This window comes from Cavia porcellus, unplaced genomic scaffold, assembly GCF_034190915.1.
Source record: "Cavia porcellus strain 051 isolate PalLab524CR breed Dunkin Hartley unplaced genomic scaffold, mCavPor4.1 scaffold_22, whole genome shotgun sequence".
Taxonomy (NCBI): Eukaryota; Metazoa; Chordata; class Mammalia; order Rodentia; family Caviidae; genus Cavia; species Cavia porcellus.
The window spans coordinates 15,910,596-15,925,406 of NW_026947505.1; the positions used below are offsets into that span (position 1 = coordinate 15,910,596).

At 45.0% G+C, this 14,811-nt stretch overlaps 1 protein-coding gene across 2 annotated transcripts in view; it reads right to left on the reverse strand.

Annotated features, from left to right (window-relative positions):
* The window catches only part of Enpp3 (ectonucleotide pyrophosphatase/phosphodiesterase 3), a 77,275-nt gene that overhangs the window by 8,555 nt on the left and 53,909 nt on the right, over positions 1-14,811 (reverse strand). For both annotated transcript variants that reach the window (XM_063233482.1, XM_063233481.1), the window contains exons 17-20: positions 11,584-11,671; positions 10,513-10,691; positions 5,766-5,817; positions 4,109-4,263 (exon numbers count right to left, since the gene is read on the reverse strand). In XM_063233482.1, coding sequence (XP_063089552.1) covers positions 4,109-4,263; positions 5,766-5,817; positions 10,513-10,691; positions 11,584-11,671 — 474 coding nt within the window. The remainder of the gene's footprint in view (positions 1-4,108; positions 4,264-5,765; positions 5,818-10,512; positions 10,692-11,583; positions 11,672-14,811) is intronic.

Here is a 14,811-nt window from a genome sequence, read left to right on the forward strand (position 1 = left end):
CCAGGCCTTCCTGGACGGCTCCCCGGTGGAGATGCGCGCAGTGGGTGCACACCACAGCGGAAATCACATAGGCACCACTTGTTTTCCGCGTGTAGTTTTTTGTTTTTTTGAAACAATGTCTTCCTATTGGAGTTCAAGCTGGCCTTGAGCTCACTTTGTAGTCCAAACTGGTCTCGAACTCGCAAGGATCCTTCTGCCTCAGCCCCACCGAGTGCTGCAATTACAGACATGTGCAGCAATGCCCGTGTAGATATGAACTTGCTGTGTTAATAATGTTTAGCTGGGTAAGAATTTTTCTTTTTTTTCCCTTTGTACAAGGAGTTGAACTCAGGCCCTTGCACTTGCCAGGCAGGCACTTACGCTACTGAGCTATATCCCTACCCCAGGGTAAAAATTTCTAATCAGCCTAAGATTAATTCCAAAAAGCCACTATTGTCTAAACATACTTATTTTTCTATTTAAATAAATTCATGACTATGCTTCGTTTATGATGAAATAAATTTTTAAATAACTTTCTTTGTAACCCTATTTATAAATGCACCTGGAGCACCTATAAAGGTGCTGCCTGGCCTCCACATCAAGGTAATTATGCATCACATAGCTATCATTTTGATTATATAATCAAGGATAAATGAACGGTATGGCTCCTTGGTTAATTTTAATTTTTTTCAGACATTTTGATTTACATACACAATGATCACAATGGGTTTTGTTTTATTCGGTTTGATCTTTTTGAGAAAAAGTCTCACCATGCAGTTCAGGCTGCCCTTGAGCTCACTGCAGAGCCCAGGCTGGCCTTGAACTCATGGCAATCCTCCTGCCTCAGCCTCCTGAATGAGTGCCAAGACTACAGGTGTGCATCAGCACAAATAGTATATTAAAAAAGAAATTAAATTAAACTAGGTTGACTTTCCTTTATATATTCCACTGTGCTGAAAGCAGAAATTAGCTACGTGGTCAGATGTTCATGAAATCAACAAAGAGCAAAGAAAGAGCCATGTGCGTTCTCTGCCGTAGTTACAGGCAGGGGAGCATGGTGCCGAGATCTAATCTCTGTGGGAGCTTTGCATAAAGAAGCCAGGGAGAGCCGGCCATGCCTGTGCACCCCGACTTCCCACAAAACTCTGACTGGAAAAAGCGTGGCTTACAGTAATGAAGTCCACCTCTCACCATGACTGAGCACAGACTCTCTCGTTTGTTGGGCCTTTCTCAAATCTCACAAGAATATCAGTAATAATGAAGCCACATCAGAGATGAACACTCTGAAGTTGCAAAGCAGATGAGCAAACAGTAATTTGACTGCACAGGCCAGCAGACACGGCCCCCAAGAGCCAGCTGAGGCAAAGCATAGAGAACTGGAGAGAGGCTCACAAAGGTACAACTGGCCTCTTCCCAGGACAGAGTGTATGACTGGGGCTCAACACAGAGGAGAGACTGGCAGTCTGTAGGAAAGGCCAGAGTGCTTACTCTCTAGAGCTTAAGCCAGAGAAACCACTGCAGTAAAGACCACAGGGCACGACAGGGCCATATTGGAAACCATGGCGGCCAGGTGTGGTAGTGCACACCTGTAATCCCAGCACTTGGGAGGCTGAGGCGGGAGGATCACTGTGAGTTCCAGGCCAGCCTGGGCCACATAGCAAGACTCCCTCTCAACACTTGCCAAAATTCAGTGATTCAGTGATACAGAAAATATATATATGGGTGTGTGTGTGGATAAATACAATTTTGTGTATGCCCAAAGTGAGCTCAAGTCTACCTCTAGGAGACTATTTTTCAAAGTATGCTGTATTTTTTTCTTCTGAAAAACTCCTTTGGTTTTATATTAAATGTATGAAGCATCTAATCTAAAAAATTACAATTCTTGCATTTATTTTTCCATCTAGCAACTGAAAAGCTCATTCACATCTTTCTGCCGAGCAGGCGCAGTAAAACCTGGCTGGCCTTCAACTCACAGTGACTTCCGATACAACAGAAATCAGAAAGCTCACCAAACCCTCAGCAGAACAAAACCCTGTAAAATTTCAAGGCGCAGGCCAATTGGATCCATGTTTCAATATGTGCTTACTTCAAGTCTGACTTTTCAAACACAGGGCTGATTTACAACACTTTTTATGTGAATCTCAAAATATCCTTGTATGTAATTTTCTTGGACCACAACACATGAACGGGGTAATTTCTGAATTAGAAAGCAGAAAATTGCTAGAATTCCATCCTGTGGTGGGGAAGGCAGAGAGAGACAAGTAGTTCTGGGGCCTAAGAAAGGACAGGATCTGTTGCTAACAAAGAAGCCAGTTTTTAAACAATCACAAAGAACAATTGTACCAAACTCCGAGTCCAAACTCACTTAAAAATCTCTCTGGCTTTGGTTTCTGCCAGAGCTCATAGAAATTCAGGAATGCAAGACAGCAGAGGAGAATATTTAAAAATATAAACTTTCCCTTCAGCATCATACAATTCCCAGTATCTGTCTGGACTTTGCAAAACAGACTTGAATACCGAGGCTGACCTTGAGTACGCCCCCTTTCCAAAACAAAAACAAAATAGAAATTAGTTTAAGGAATGTTGAAGTAAATCAGGAACAACCAAACACTGCGACAAGCATATATTAGGGAAAGTAATGCTGCCGGCAGCCCACACGTAAACCCAGGACACTGGGAAATATTTATGGAGGCTGGGAAACAAGTTACATTACCACTTTCACCAGGGACCACAAAGGAACCATTGTGGACGCTGAGCTGCCATTCAGAACACACACGGCTTGACTTGGTGGTGGGAAAATATGCTCATTTTCCTCCAAAGCTCTTGAATCAGACCAAGCAGGGTAGATAAACAGGATACAAGCAATTACTTCCTTTCCATCAGAGAAGCCGCATGGTTAGGAAGAGCCGTTAAGAGCTAGAGTTTGCCATCGGTCTCTGAATCTAAAATTTTATGATTTTCTCACCCCGAACAGCTTCCTGATTACTTATTTACTCTCCTGGTTGGCAGCACAACTGTCTTTAAGAAGTCTTTAAAAATACCTGGGGATGTGGCTCCGTGGCACAAGCACCTGCCTGGCAAGCTCCAGGTTGTGAGTTTGCACTAGCTTTTGGCACCCTTGAAACTTTGGTTTCTCTCTTCCTGATTGCTAATGAGCATGTGGTACTTAATGCAAATCTTTTACCATTTATTAACTAAGGCCCTTGTCATTCTCTCTTCTTTCTTGGTAGAAAATTTCACATCTATTCTGGACCCTAATTACTATTCTGGATATTCATCACTTATTTCTTCTATGCAATGCAAATACATTACCCCCTGCATAATTACCACACATGAATGCCAATATATTCAAGTTAGTTCCCTCCGTGAGCTATGACTCTTCTGTTCTAAGATATCAGTCTGTAATCCAAGGTCAGAAGGCTGTGCACAAAGGAAAATAAGGATTTGCCATTCATGAATAGGTCTATAAGTATATGGGCAATGAAATCATTGTGTAGAGTCAGGTAGTGATCCAAGGTTTTCTCCTGATGAAGAGCAGGCTGTCCTGGCTCACTGAGGGCAGTGGAGTTTGCCAGACAGTAAAGAGAGGGGGGAGTTAAGTGAGTGGGCTCCCCAGCTCCACCCGGAGAGACTGTGACATTCATAACACAGCCCGGCCTGGAGGGTGCAGGTCCTCAGGGAAGGGTTATGTCTCCCTGCTGTTGTGTTCCCTGTGCCGTCCATGGCACACGGCGGACAGTAAAATCCTCAAGTAATAAATAAAGCCTCTTATACCCCACTGGCATCACCTCTGAGACACCCACCCCACCCCTGGGGAATCCCCATGAAGGTGCCTCCGAACCTCCTGTTGCTTCTTTCTGAACTGTTTTTTTGTTTTCTACTTGCTTTCCAATTGGCAAACTGGCCATAAAAAAACCTTCCAATTTTTCTAGCAAAGCACCATGTGTTCTTCTCTCACATCCACAAAGCAACTATCAAGACATTCCTGTAACACCTGGAACACTTCCTTATCCGCCAATTCCCATCATGATCTCTGCAGCCAAACAAAATCCAAGCCTTGGCACAGGAACGAAGCACACATTTTTCGCAGCCAGCCAGGGCCCCGGAACATGGGGTGGGGCTTCCTTACCGGATTGGGGACCGTGTACGAGCTCCACAGGGGCATCATCAGTGCCTTTGCAAACCCGCTGATGTACTCTCGGTGGTACAGGAGGCAGTAGTCCTGGTTCTCCTGTATGACCCTGGGTTTCCCAAACGGCAGGTTGGCTTTCACTGTCACCGTTACTGAAATCAGAATAACGTAAAATGTACTTGTGAGATAAGCACGTATTTCTAGGTAGACAGAGATCATCACTCTCGGATGACTTACCTGTTGGAAGCTCTGACAAACAGTCTACCCACTTGACCTGTTTAAGTTTTACAACAACGCTGCAAAGTAGGCACTATTATCCAGTCATGTTGATGACAAAACTGAGCAGGTAAATTGGCCGAGCCAGGGGCTCAGCAAAGATCAGAAGCCTGCTCCCATTAGCCCCCATGCCTAAGAGCTCACAGATACATCTAAAGAGACAAAGCCTTAGGGAGCAGCAGGGCGTATTTTATAACGAAGATGATGTACGTGAGGAATCATCACGGGAAGACACTGGGACTTCATCAAAATGACATCTGCGATGGTCTGGATGTTCGAGTCCTCCTGAAATCATGTGAAAGCCCTAACCCCCAGGTGACGGCATGTGAGTGTGAGACTCTGGGAGATGATTTAGGTCCTGAGGTGCAGCCTCCATCAGTGGGAGTAAGACTCCAAAAGGACCCCGTGAGATGCTTCGTCCCTCCTGTCCCGGGAAGGCAGGGGGAGAAAATTGCCCACAGGGAACCAGGCCCTGGCCAGACGCTGGGCCTACTGGCAGCCTGCCCTTGGACTTCTCAGCCTCCAGAGCTTCAAGAAATAACACTCCATTCTCTGTAAGTCACCCCATTTATGGTGTTTGGTTACAGCAGTCTGAACAGATGATGACGTGTCCTATTATATTTTTACTTACATGCTATTATACGGATTCAACCAACTACAGGTTAGAAACATAGCTATGCCTATTCTGCATACAGATTGCATCTGTAGTAGGAACATAAAAGTTAATTTAAAGTTTATGGTAAGATGTGCATGAGTCATATGCAAGTACTGCATCATTTTATACAGGGGACTTGAACATATTCAGCTTAGCTTTCTCCAGGGGCCTTGGTACCAAATCTTTCACAGACACCAAGGAATAACTACACTGTTTTATAAATGATGAAATTGAGGCATGGTGAGTTTAATCCAAGACTACTTAACAAATAACAGGACAAAGTAATAGTGTTGCAAGACAGGACTGCTGGGAATTCTGTTCACGGATTAACTTTTTAATCTTTACAGCCACATGCAGTGGGTACAGTTACTAGAGGAGGCAGGAAGCCTGGCAGACAGCAAGCCAGGACTGACATCCAGGAGGCAGCAGGGCAGACAGAGTTCGAACGCAGGTAGTTTGCTCTGTTCGCATCTTAGAAAGGAAATTTGGAGCTGTACAGGAGGCACAACCGGGTCCAGGGTTTATCGGGCTCCTGGACAGCTGCCCCTCCCCTCCTGCTTCCTATTCCTTGTTCTTAGATCTGTGGGATTTTTCCTCTAGTGCATCGGCAACAAAATCTTTAGGTATAAGAGGCCCTGTGAGCTCATTTTGGAAAACTCGAAAGGGCAAGACTGCTTCATATTTAATTCTAAATACCCAACCACCTATTGTCTACCGACTTACTTTCATCTTGGGTGAGGTTTAGCAGCTGATTCATAGACTCTACTTGAGTATCCTGTAAGATAATAAGAAAGAGAGTAAATCAAAGTAATAATGCATACGAATGTGTGATTAAGATTATCTCTGCAGCAGTTACAGGAAGTGTTTTACTACGAGAGTCACAAAGTCTTAACAGCTCCAGCATTGCTGAAAAGTCCAAGTCCAAAGTCTCTTCTGAGGTTCAAGGCAAACTCTTAGATCTGAACAAAGAAACCAGACTGATTTGGGTTTAAATTTTTATTCTGTCTCTACTCAGAAATATGGAAATGGTGCTGCTCCCCTCATCCTTCTCTTGTGCAGGCATCCAGAAAGACAGAATTAACAATGAGGCAAAACATTCAGGCAACAGCCAGCATCGATATCTTAGTTATGATAGTGCTATATTTAAACTGGAAATGTTCCCTCAAGTCTCATGTGTTTGGAAGGTAACTGGATGATGGCGTGCTATGCTCAGCAGTGGGTTCATCCATTGATGAGGTCAGGGGTTAAATGTGAAAATAGGAGGTAGGGCTTGGTTGGAGGTGTGGATCGGGAAGACTATGTTCTTGTCCCCAACTCCTCTTCTTTGCTGTTTCCTGGCTGCCATGGCAAGATCCGTTCTCCCCCATCATCAACTTGCACCAACCATGCTGTTTCTGCCTTGGAGACTACCAACCATTGACTGTGAACCTATAGGCTTCTCCTCTTTTAAATTGTTGGCATTGAGTATTTTGTCCCAGTGACAAGAAAGTGACTCATACCAAAAACTGGTACCAGGAGTGGGTTGTTCCAGTGACTACACCTGATCATGTGATTCCAAAGCCTTAAAAAAATGGCTTGCAAGAAGAATCTGGAAAGCTTTGGAAATAGTGGCTAAAGAAGCCTTAGAATGCTGTGATAGAGTAAGCAGAGATAGATGGGAGATTCTGGTAAGTGGTTAGGAAATCGGAACACCAATAGGAATGTGGACAATAAAGGCCAAGCTCATAAGGTTTTAGTTGGTAATAAGGATTTCATTTAACTTTGGATTAGAGGCGATGTGTGCTACAACTCTGGCAGAAAGTGTGTCTAGATTTTACCCCTGGCTTAAGGCTTTGTGTAGGCTAAACTTAAAGGCTGTGGACTAATTAACCTGGTGCAGAAAATTTCAAGACAGCTCAGTGTTGAGGTTGTGGCATGGGTAGTGATGGCTAGATTTAGCTAGATCTATAGTGAGAGTCAGAAGTAAAATGCAGAGCAAAAAGACTGGGCCAGAAAGGAAGCACATGCCTGCATAGCTGAGGCAAAGGATAGCATGGCTGCTGAGAAGATTAGCATCAAAGGGGACCAAGTACTTTACGTCAAGATCATAGGAAAGATGGCATTAAGGCACCCAGAAATCAGCAAGACACCATCGGTCACAGGTTCAAAGATGCCAAAGGGTAAACCTTTCATTTGAGAAGAGAGCTGATGAACAGAGGCAGTCGTGATGAGGAAAGACTGCCTAAGCAATTGGTTCTTGGAATTCATTTTACCATTACCATGCTCAGTCATCCAGGAACCCAGAGGCCACTACAGCCATAGTCTAAGGGGATACCGGTACCACTATTATTGACAGAGATCTTGGCATCATCTGTGTGGTGCTGATTTTTCAAACATGCACAATACAAGAATTGAGGGTTTGGAAAGAATGGCTATTATCAAGAAATCAACCAATAACAAATGCTGGAGGGCCTGTGGGGATAAAGGAATCCTTCTCAGCTATTGGTTCCAGTGTAGACTGGCATCACTGTGGAAATCAGTGTGGAGATTCCTCAAAAAACTAAGTTTGAAGGTCCCATTTGACCCAGCTATTCCCCTTCTGGGTATTTTCCCAGAAGAATTAAAAACATCATATCTCAGTGATATATGTGCACCCATGTTTATAGCAGCTCAATTTGTAATAACTAGATCTTGGAAACAACCTTAAAGCCCATCAACTGAGGAATGAATAAAAAAGGTGTCTTTTTATACAGCAGAGCATTATTCAGCCATAAAGAAGGATAGGCTGGTAAATGGATGCAATTGAGACCACAGTCATAAGTGAAATGAATCAGACTCACATGTGTAAACACTGTATTGTCTCACTAGTGTGAGAAGCTGAAAGAAACAACGTATGTATATGTATTTAAAAAGACAGTTACAGTAGTTATAATACTGATCTGAGCTCATTGAAGGGAAAGATCTGTGCTAGTATCATTCAGACAATTGAATGCAGATGTCTTATGCTCTGGGTGAATGACTTGAGGATGACATTATGCAGTGTATGAACCATTGCTGCCCCTGACTGACGTGTTTTGAAATTTTACTTTTTTTCTGTTTGAAATAAAATGGATTTGAAAGAAAAAAAGAACTGTGGAGTGACAGAGTTTCACATGGAGACATCAGAAGCAGCCCTGGGAGGCCAGGCAGGTGCCTCCCAGAAAGGCAGTGAGTGAAGCCCCAAGACTGAAGCTAAAGTCCAGAGGAGACCCCAGGGTAGAGACGCCAGAGGGGCAGGAGATCTGCTAAAGAAAGCTTACGGCGGCAAGAGGAGACAGCCCCTGGGAGAGGTGTGGGGTTAGTGACTCACAAGGGCATGGGATGAAGCTGCCGAGCCCTTTGGAGTTCCATCTCACCACCACCTGCCCCAGGTCCTGGAGCTACAAGATTGATGTTTGCCCTCCAGGGTTTTGGACCGGCATGGGTCCCATTTCTGTCTATGCTCCTATTCCTCCCTGTGGGAATGGGAATTTTCCCCCTGTGCCATTATATCGAGGAAGTATTGAACTGTCCTTCTGATTTTTATAGGAGCTTCCATCTAAAAGTGTACCTTGAGTCTCAGAGGAGATTTTGGACTTGGACTTTCAGTAATGCCGGAACTGTTAAGACTTTGGTGATTCCCAGATACAGACTAAGTGCACTTTGCCTAACGAGATGAGATAGGCCCCTGCAAGTGAGGGGTTGAATGTTATGGTTTACACCTCAAATGTCCCCTGCAATGTATGAAGGTGACTGGATCACAGGGTTGCTGTAGTCATCAGCAGACTCATCCCCTGATGGCTCCTATTGTTTGGTGCAGGCTGAATGTGTAGATCTGATTTTAAAAAGTAAGTTCAAAGCAACCCCGTGATCCAGTGGACTCATCCACTGGTGGGTGTAGTAACTCAATGTGATGCTAGGTAGTGGGGCCTGGCAGGAGGTGGGTCAGTTGGGGTGTCACTTGGAAGTCTCTGTTCCTGTCCTTTGTTCCTCCCTTGCTTTCTGCTTCCTGACCTCCACGGCGTGAGCAGATTTCCTCAGGAAGGCTCTTCTTCCATGCTGTTTCTACCTTGGAGCAACGATCATGGACTGTACCCACTGAAATCGTGAGCCAAATAGCCCTCCCCTCCTTTAAGCTGGAGGCGTCAGGTGTTCTCTTTCAAGGGTGGGAAAGAGGCATGGACAGCTGGCCACATCTCAGTGCTCCCAGGTGCTCTGACATTCGCACAAGCTCCTCAGGGTTTGCTAAAATGTAGATTTTAACTCAGTAAACCCAGGGCAGGAGCTGAGATTCTGCATCTCCTTCCAGCTTTCAAGTGATGAAGGTACTGGTTCCAGGACCACACTCCTGAGTGGGCAGAGGCCTTTTCTACTGAGACAAACCCTGGGTTTGCACTCAGACAGACCAAACTTCTATGACCTTGGGCAGCTTGTCTAGTTTCTCTGAGTCCTTTTTATCTCTTAAATGTGAAATAAAGGCCTGATTTATTTCACTTTCTCTTTAAGGGCCGTTCCTCCGAGGCTATGGAGCAGCAGGCAGGAAGCCGTGGGCATCTGTGGAACACAGTTGTGAGCCTCACTTCCCTACTCTGACCTTGCCATGGATTTACCATGTTTGGGTGAATATTTATTTACACCTGAGTGTAATGTTAGCCTGAGGGTTAAAGAGCGCAGAGTCTCTGCCCACCCTGCCCAGTAAGAAACCATTTTCACCAGCCGAGAAGGTATCTGTTTAGCTCTACAGCCAACTGCTCCACTCAGCATAAACGCATCTGACCTTCACCCAGCTGTGTGGTCTTCTGATAACGGGGCTCCGATTTCCTTCTGAAACCCAGCACCTCCCGGGTGCTCTGGTTCTCATGGTGCCACTGCCCCACTCCCTGTGTTTCTGACTCTTGCCTTGGGGATGCTCCAGGGGAACTGGGCTTTGTTTGGTGTCCTGGATCTGAGGTTCTGCTTCTGGACTCAGCCCGGGCCTGATGCACCAGAAAGATCTGCCCGGGGTCCACTGTCGGTCATACACAGATGCCTGATAGGAACTCCCCGCCGCTACCCAGGGGCACCCTCAGTGCCTGCTCCATCTAACACTGAATTCCAATCTCTTCTCCCTCCAGTTACGCTGGGTTCACATAGCCACGCACAGCCACTGGTCTGATTTTTAAACTGTTAAGATCAGTTCATAAAGGAAATCAAAGACAGCTCCGGCAGTAATATTTTGAATAACTATGGACAATCAGCTCACAGTGGAATGAACAATTCCTTCCCAAACCATGCTTCCCAAGTACAAAGCGCATTCATACCTGTATCTCACAGTGCAGGCACTGTAACCTCTACTTCCAGGTAAAGTTCTGAGAAGCCTCGCATCTCTGCTCAGGAAACATGCAAGCCAGGGCACACACCTGACTGTCAGCACTCCCCAGAGAGACCCGCTTGCACCTTAATGATCCTGGGGGTTTGCAAAGCGGCTACTCACATTCTGCAGCTGAGGGCAGGAGCAGTTTAGGGTGTCCATGGGCAGTGAGGCAGTAAAGCCGCAGACTGACAAGTGGGCCACTTCCTGTGGATGGGATGGCTCATAGAAAGGCTTCTTCAGAAGATGGTTCAGGCTCCCGTGGGTACCATTGTTTGGTGCAGGCTGAATGCGTAGAAGATCTGATTTTAAAAAACAAGTTGAAAGCAACATTCAGTTAGAAAGGAACAGCTTTGAGCCGGGTGTGGTGGCTCATGCCTGTAATCCCAGCACTCAGCAGGCTGAGATGGGAGGATCGTTGCAAGTTCGAGACCAGCCTGGGCTACAAAGTGAGCTCAAGACCAGCCTGAACTGCATAGCAAGACCCTATCTCAAAAAAGACCAAAAAAAGAAAAAAGAAAAAGAAAAAGAAAGAAAGTAACAGTTGGGCGTGATGGCACGCGAGTACAATCTCAGTACTCGAGGCTAAGGCAGGATCGCTGTGAGTTCGAGGCCAGCCTAAGTTACATAAGTGAGTTCAAGACCAGCCTGAACTACATGAATCCCCTCTCAAATTAAATAAATGAAAAATCTAGAAGGCAATAGCTCTCATACAGGAGATGGGGAAAACAAATATCTACTCATGTTCTTCAGCACCTCCCATGAACCTCCTCTGCTCCCCTGAAGGAAAGCTTCTCTGCCTAAATAATAGCTTTGCTTAAGCACACGTTGTTTCTCGGTGTGTGGTGTCCATACCTGTAATCTCAGCACTCTTGGGAGGCTGAGGAAGATTTCAGTGAGCTCAAGGCCAGCCTGGGCTACACAGTGAATTCAAGCCTAACCTCAACTACATAGCAAGACCCCGCCTCAAAAAGCAAACAAACAGTATTTTTAGCCATGTTTACACTGGCTTGAAAATTTTGGGAGTTTTTAAAGTTTGTTTTCCTAAATTTTCTAAAATTAAATTATCATATAATTATGAAGAGAAAAGCATGGTTTCCTAATGTTTAAAGTAAAATTCCTAGTACAGCAAAAAGAATTTACTCTTATGAAAGCTATGTACCTTTGCTTGTGACTGCATTTATATATACTTACCACACATTAAATTATAGAGTTCAATATTTTCAAATGGTTCAATTTCCAAATTCTCTTTAAAACTGGATCCATGTGCCAAAAAGATAGCCTAGGAGATAATGGTCATATTTTACTCAGTGACATCCACACACACACATAAGTGCAGAAAAGACACTGTTTTCCTGTGACAAATCTCCTATCAGTATCTTTGGCCTTCATAATTTTTTTGTTTTTTATTTTAGTTTAGTTTAGTTTTGGTCTTTTTGAGGCAGGGTTTTACTATGCAATTCAGGCTGGCTTTAAACTCACTTTATAGCCCAGGCTGGCCTTGGACTCCCCGAGATCCTCCTGTCTCAGCCTCCCAAGTGCTAGGATTATAGGCCTACACCACCCACCCAGCATAAGGATTTCTCTTCAGATTTGAAAATGACTTTTAAGTCATTTCCCCTGTGATGTCCCAATGCCAGTCAAATACAACCCATGCTGTGTTTATTTGTGTCTCTATCTGCTTCATTAGACTAGGGGGACACAGGAGACTGGACAGCCTGCACCCCCAACACTCTACCACATCTGGACAGTGCACAGCAGTGAGTCTGCGAGTAGTACCATCTACCCCCTCCATCCTGTTCATTTCATTGCTCCAAGACATTTTGCATGATGTCATAAAGAGATCTAAGTTGTTTGTTGTTGTTTTGCTTTGTTTTTGAATCAGGGTCTCACTACATAGGGTTCTGAACTCACCATGTAGCACAGACTGGCTTCAAACTCATGGCAATCCTCCTGCCTCAGCCTCCCAAGTTCTGACACTACAACCATGCAGCACCATACCTGGCTGAGACCGAGGTATTTTGATTCACATTTACTCAACGCTCACACCGTGTCTTATAATAAGCCTAATGATTTAAGATTGCAATAAAGCAGAAGAAAAGCATCAAACATACACAAGCACTCTTCTCCGTAACCAGGCTCATAGAAATATTTTCTCTAAGCTAATCTGTAACGGATTGGAGGCATAGTTTTTTTTTTTTTTTTTCGACAGTTGTGAATTTAATTGCTACATAACAGAAAAGTCTGTTTCCAGAGAATTTTCAAACATTTACAGAAAGATGTAACCCACCATGAATCTGGGGAAGGGCAGAGTGTTCAGGAAGAGCCTGATACACATCCTCCTATTTGGAGAGGAGCGTGTATGCGTCTGTGCATATGTGTGTGTGCACACATGTGTGTGCACATCTTCCTGTAATAAGTGGACCAGAGAAGACAAACAGAAAGCAGAGAACTCCGCCTGAAGCAACATCTGGGCATTTTGCCCCCAGGCTGCCCTGTGTATTTTGTTCCTCCTCAAACTCCTGGACTGTGGTCTTTCTCATCACAGCCTCCACATCCCGCTGTTCCCCGGAACTCCTTTTCTCCAGAGCACCCCCAAACAGCAGCGTCCCACACTCAGTGCTTGTGCTGTACCCATACCCCACCCCCGGGGCTCTCATCTAACTCTGTGAGTTTTAAACTGTTTCTAAGGAGATCCCGAGAGCAGTCGAAAAACAGCCTCTCAGACCTGGTGCTCAGATGCTGGATTAAAGCAAGGTGAGGAAGAGGAGGAGGGGGACGTGGGTCCCCAGGACCCAGCAAGGATCTGAAGTGAGAGCTGAAGCCCACGGGGAGAGAGGAGAGAGATCTCAACCCAAGCAGGTGGCAGACAGACACGAGTGACCACAGCCACCACAGACACTCTGGGGAGAAACCTTCGAGTGGGGAGTGACCACAATGACCACAGAGACCCGGGGAGAAACCTGCGTGTGAGTGCTGGAGCAGGGGATGCAGCTGACTGCAGTGGCTGGTGAGTTACTCAGGTTCACACACCCCCAGGAGAAGGCAATGGCCATCACCATCTTGGAGAGGGGTCACTCGAGATCGGAACTCAGAGCAGCTGTGGGCCGGCTCCATCCAGCAGCCCCCAGTGTCACCTTGAGGTGGAGCTCAGTTCTAGTTGGTTGGCCAGCAGGGAGCCGAGTTCCAGTGGCAGGAGGTTAAACAAAACCAGCTCCAGTGTCACCGCCAGACACCAGCCTGACCTGCAGGTGCAGCTTCCTGGAGTCACAGACTGCCCCCCCCCCCCAGTAAATCTGCGACTGGCTTGCTGGGATAATCACCACGGAGCTGGGTTCTGTGTGTCCACATGGTCTACCAGTCACAGCAGCGACACCCCCTGAAGTGGACATTTGCCTTTTCTTTCCTTCACTTTTGTTTTCTTTTTCCCTGTTTGTTCTTGTTTTTATGCGAGTGTGAACTCCGTGTCTAGTATTTTTGTACTTGTTGTTCTGTTCTGTTCTCGTTTTTACCTCTTTCTTCTGGTCTTCTTCCTCACTTTTCCAAAGTTCTCCTCATATTCCTTTGTCCTCCAGCCTTGCTTCTAATCTTATCATCTATTTTTCCCCATAAAGCCTTTAGAATTTCCTCCTAACATCGCCATACTGAGGGCATGTTAAATGTATGTAATTTTTTATTTTGTTTCAGATGTTGTTATGCAACCACAAATACTGTACCTGGTTACAGGTGGCAAATTAAGAGTCACCAGTTTGTCATCTTCTAGGCTGAGTTTGATGTTACTGCCGATTGCCCTGTTGCCATGGTGATGTAAGTGTGCTAATCGGCTGTGCTTCACGGCACACCAAGGCTGAGATTGCCTAAATTTAAGAAGACCTAATGCTGCTACTTCTCAAACTCTTTAATGAAATCAAACTCTTTCCTTCAAGCAAGCATTACCAGGAACCCAAACCAGAGAAGGATCCAGCCAAAAAAGAGAAGCACAGGCCAATCTCCCTAAGGAACATAGATGCAAAAATTCTCAGTAAGATCCTTAAAAACAGAATGGAGCAAACCGTCAACAAGATTAGATACCATGACCAGGATTCAGCCCAGAGATACACGGATGGATCCACAATTGTAATCCACCACATTGACCCAGCCAATGACAAAAATCATATGATCATCTCAATAGATGCAAAATAAAGCATTTGACAAAGCCTAATGTCCATTCATGATAAAAACTCTATAGGAGCTGGGAATATAGCTCAGCAGCATAAACACCTGCAAGGTCCTGAGTTTGATTCCTGATACCAAAAGAAAAAAACTTAACAAAAACCCTACAGAAAATTGGAATATATGGTTTTTATTTCAATCTGATAAAAGCCATATATGACAAACCAATGGCCATCACCATACTAAGTGGACAAAAACTGAAAGCTTTCA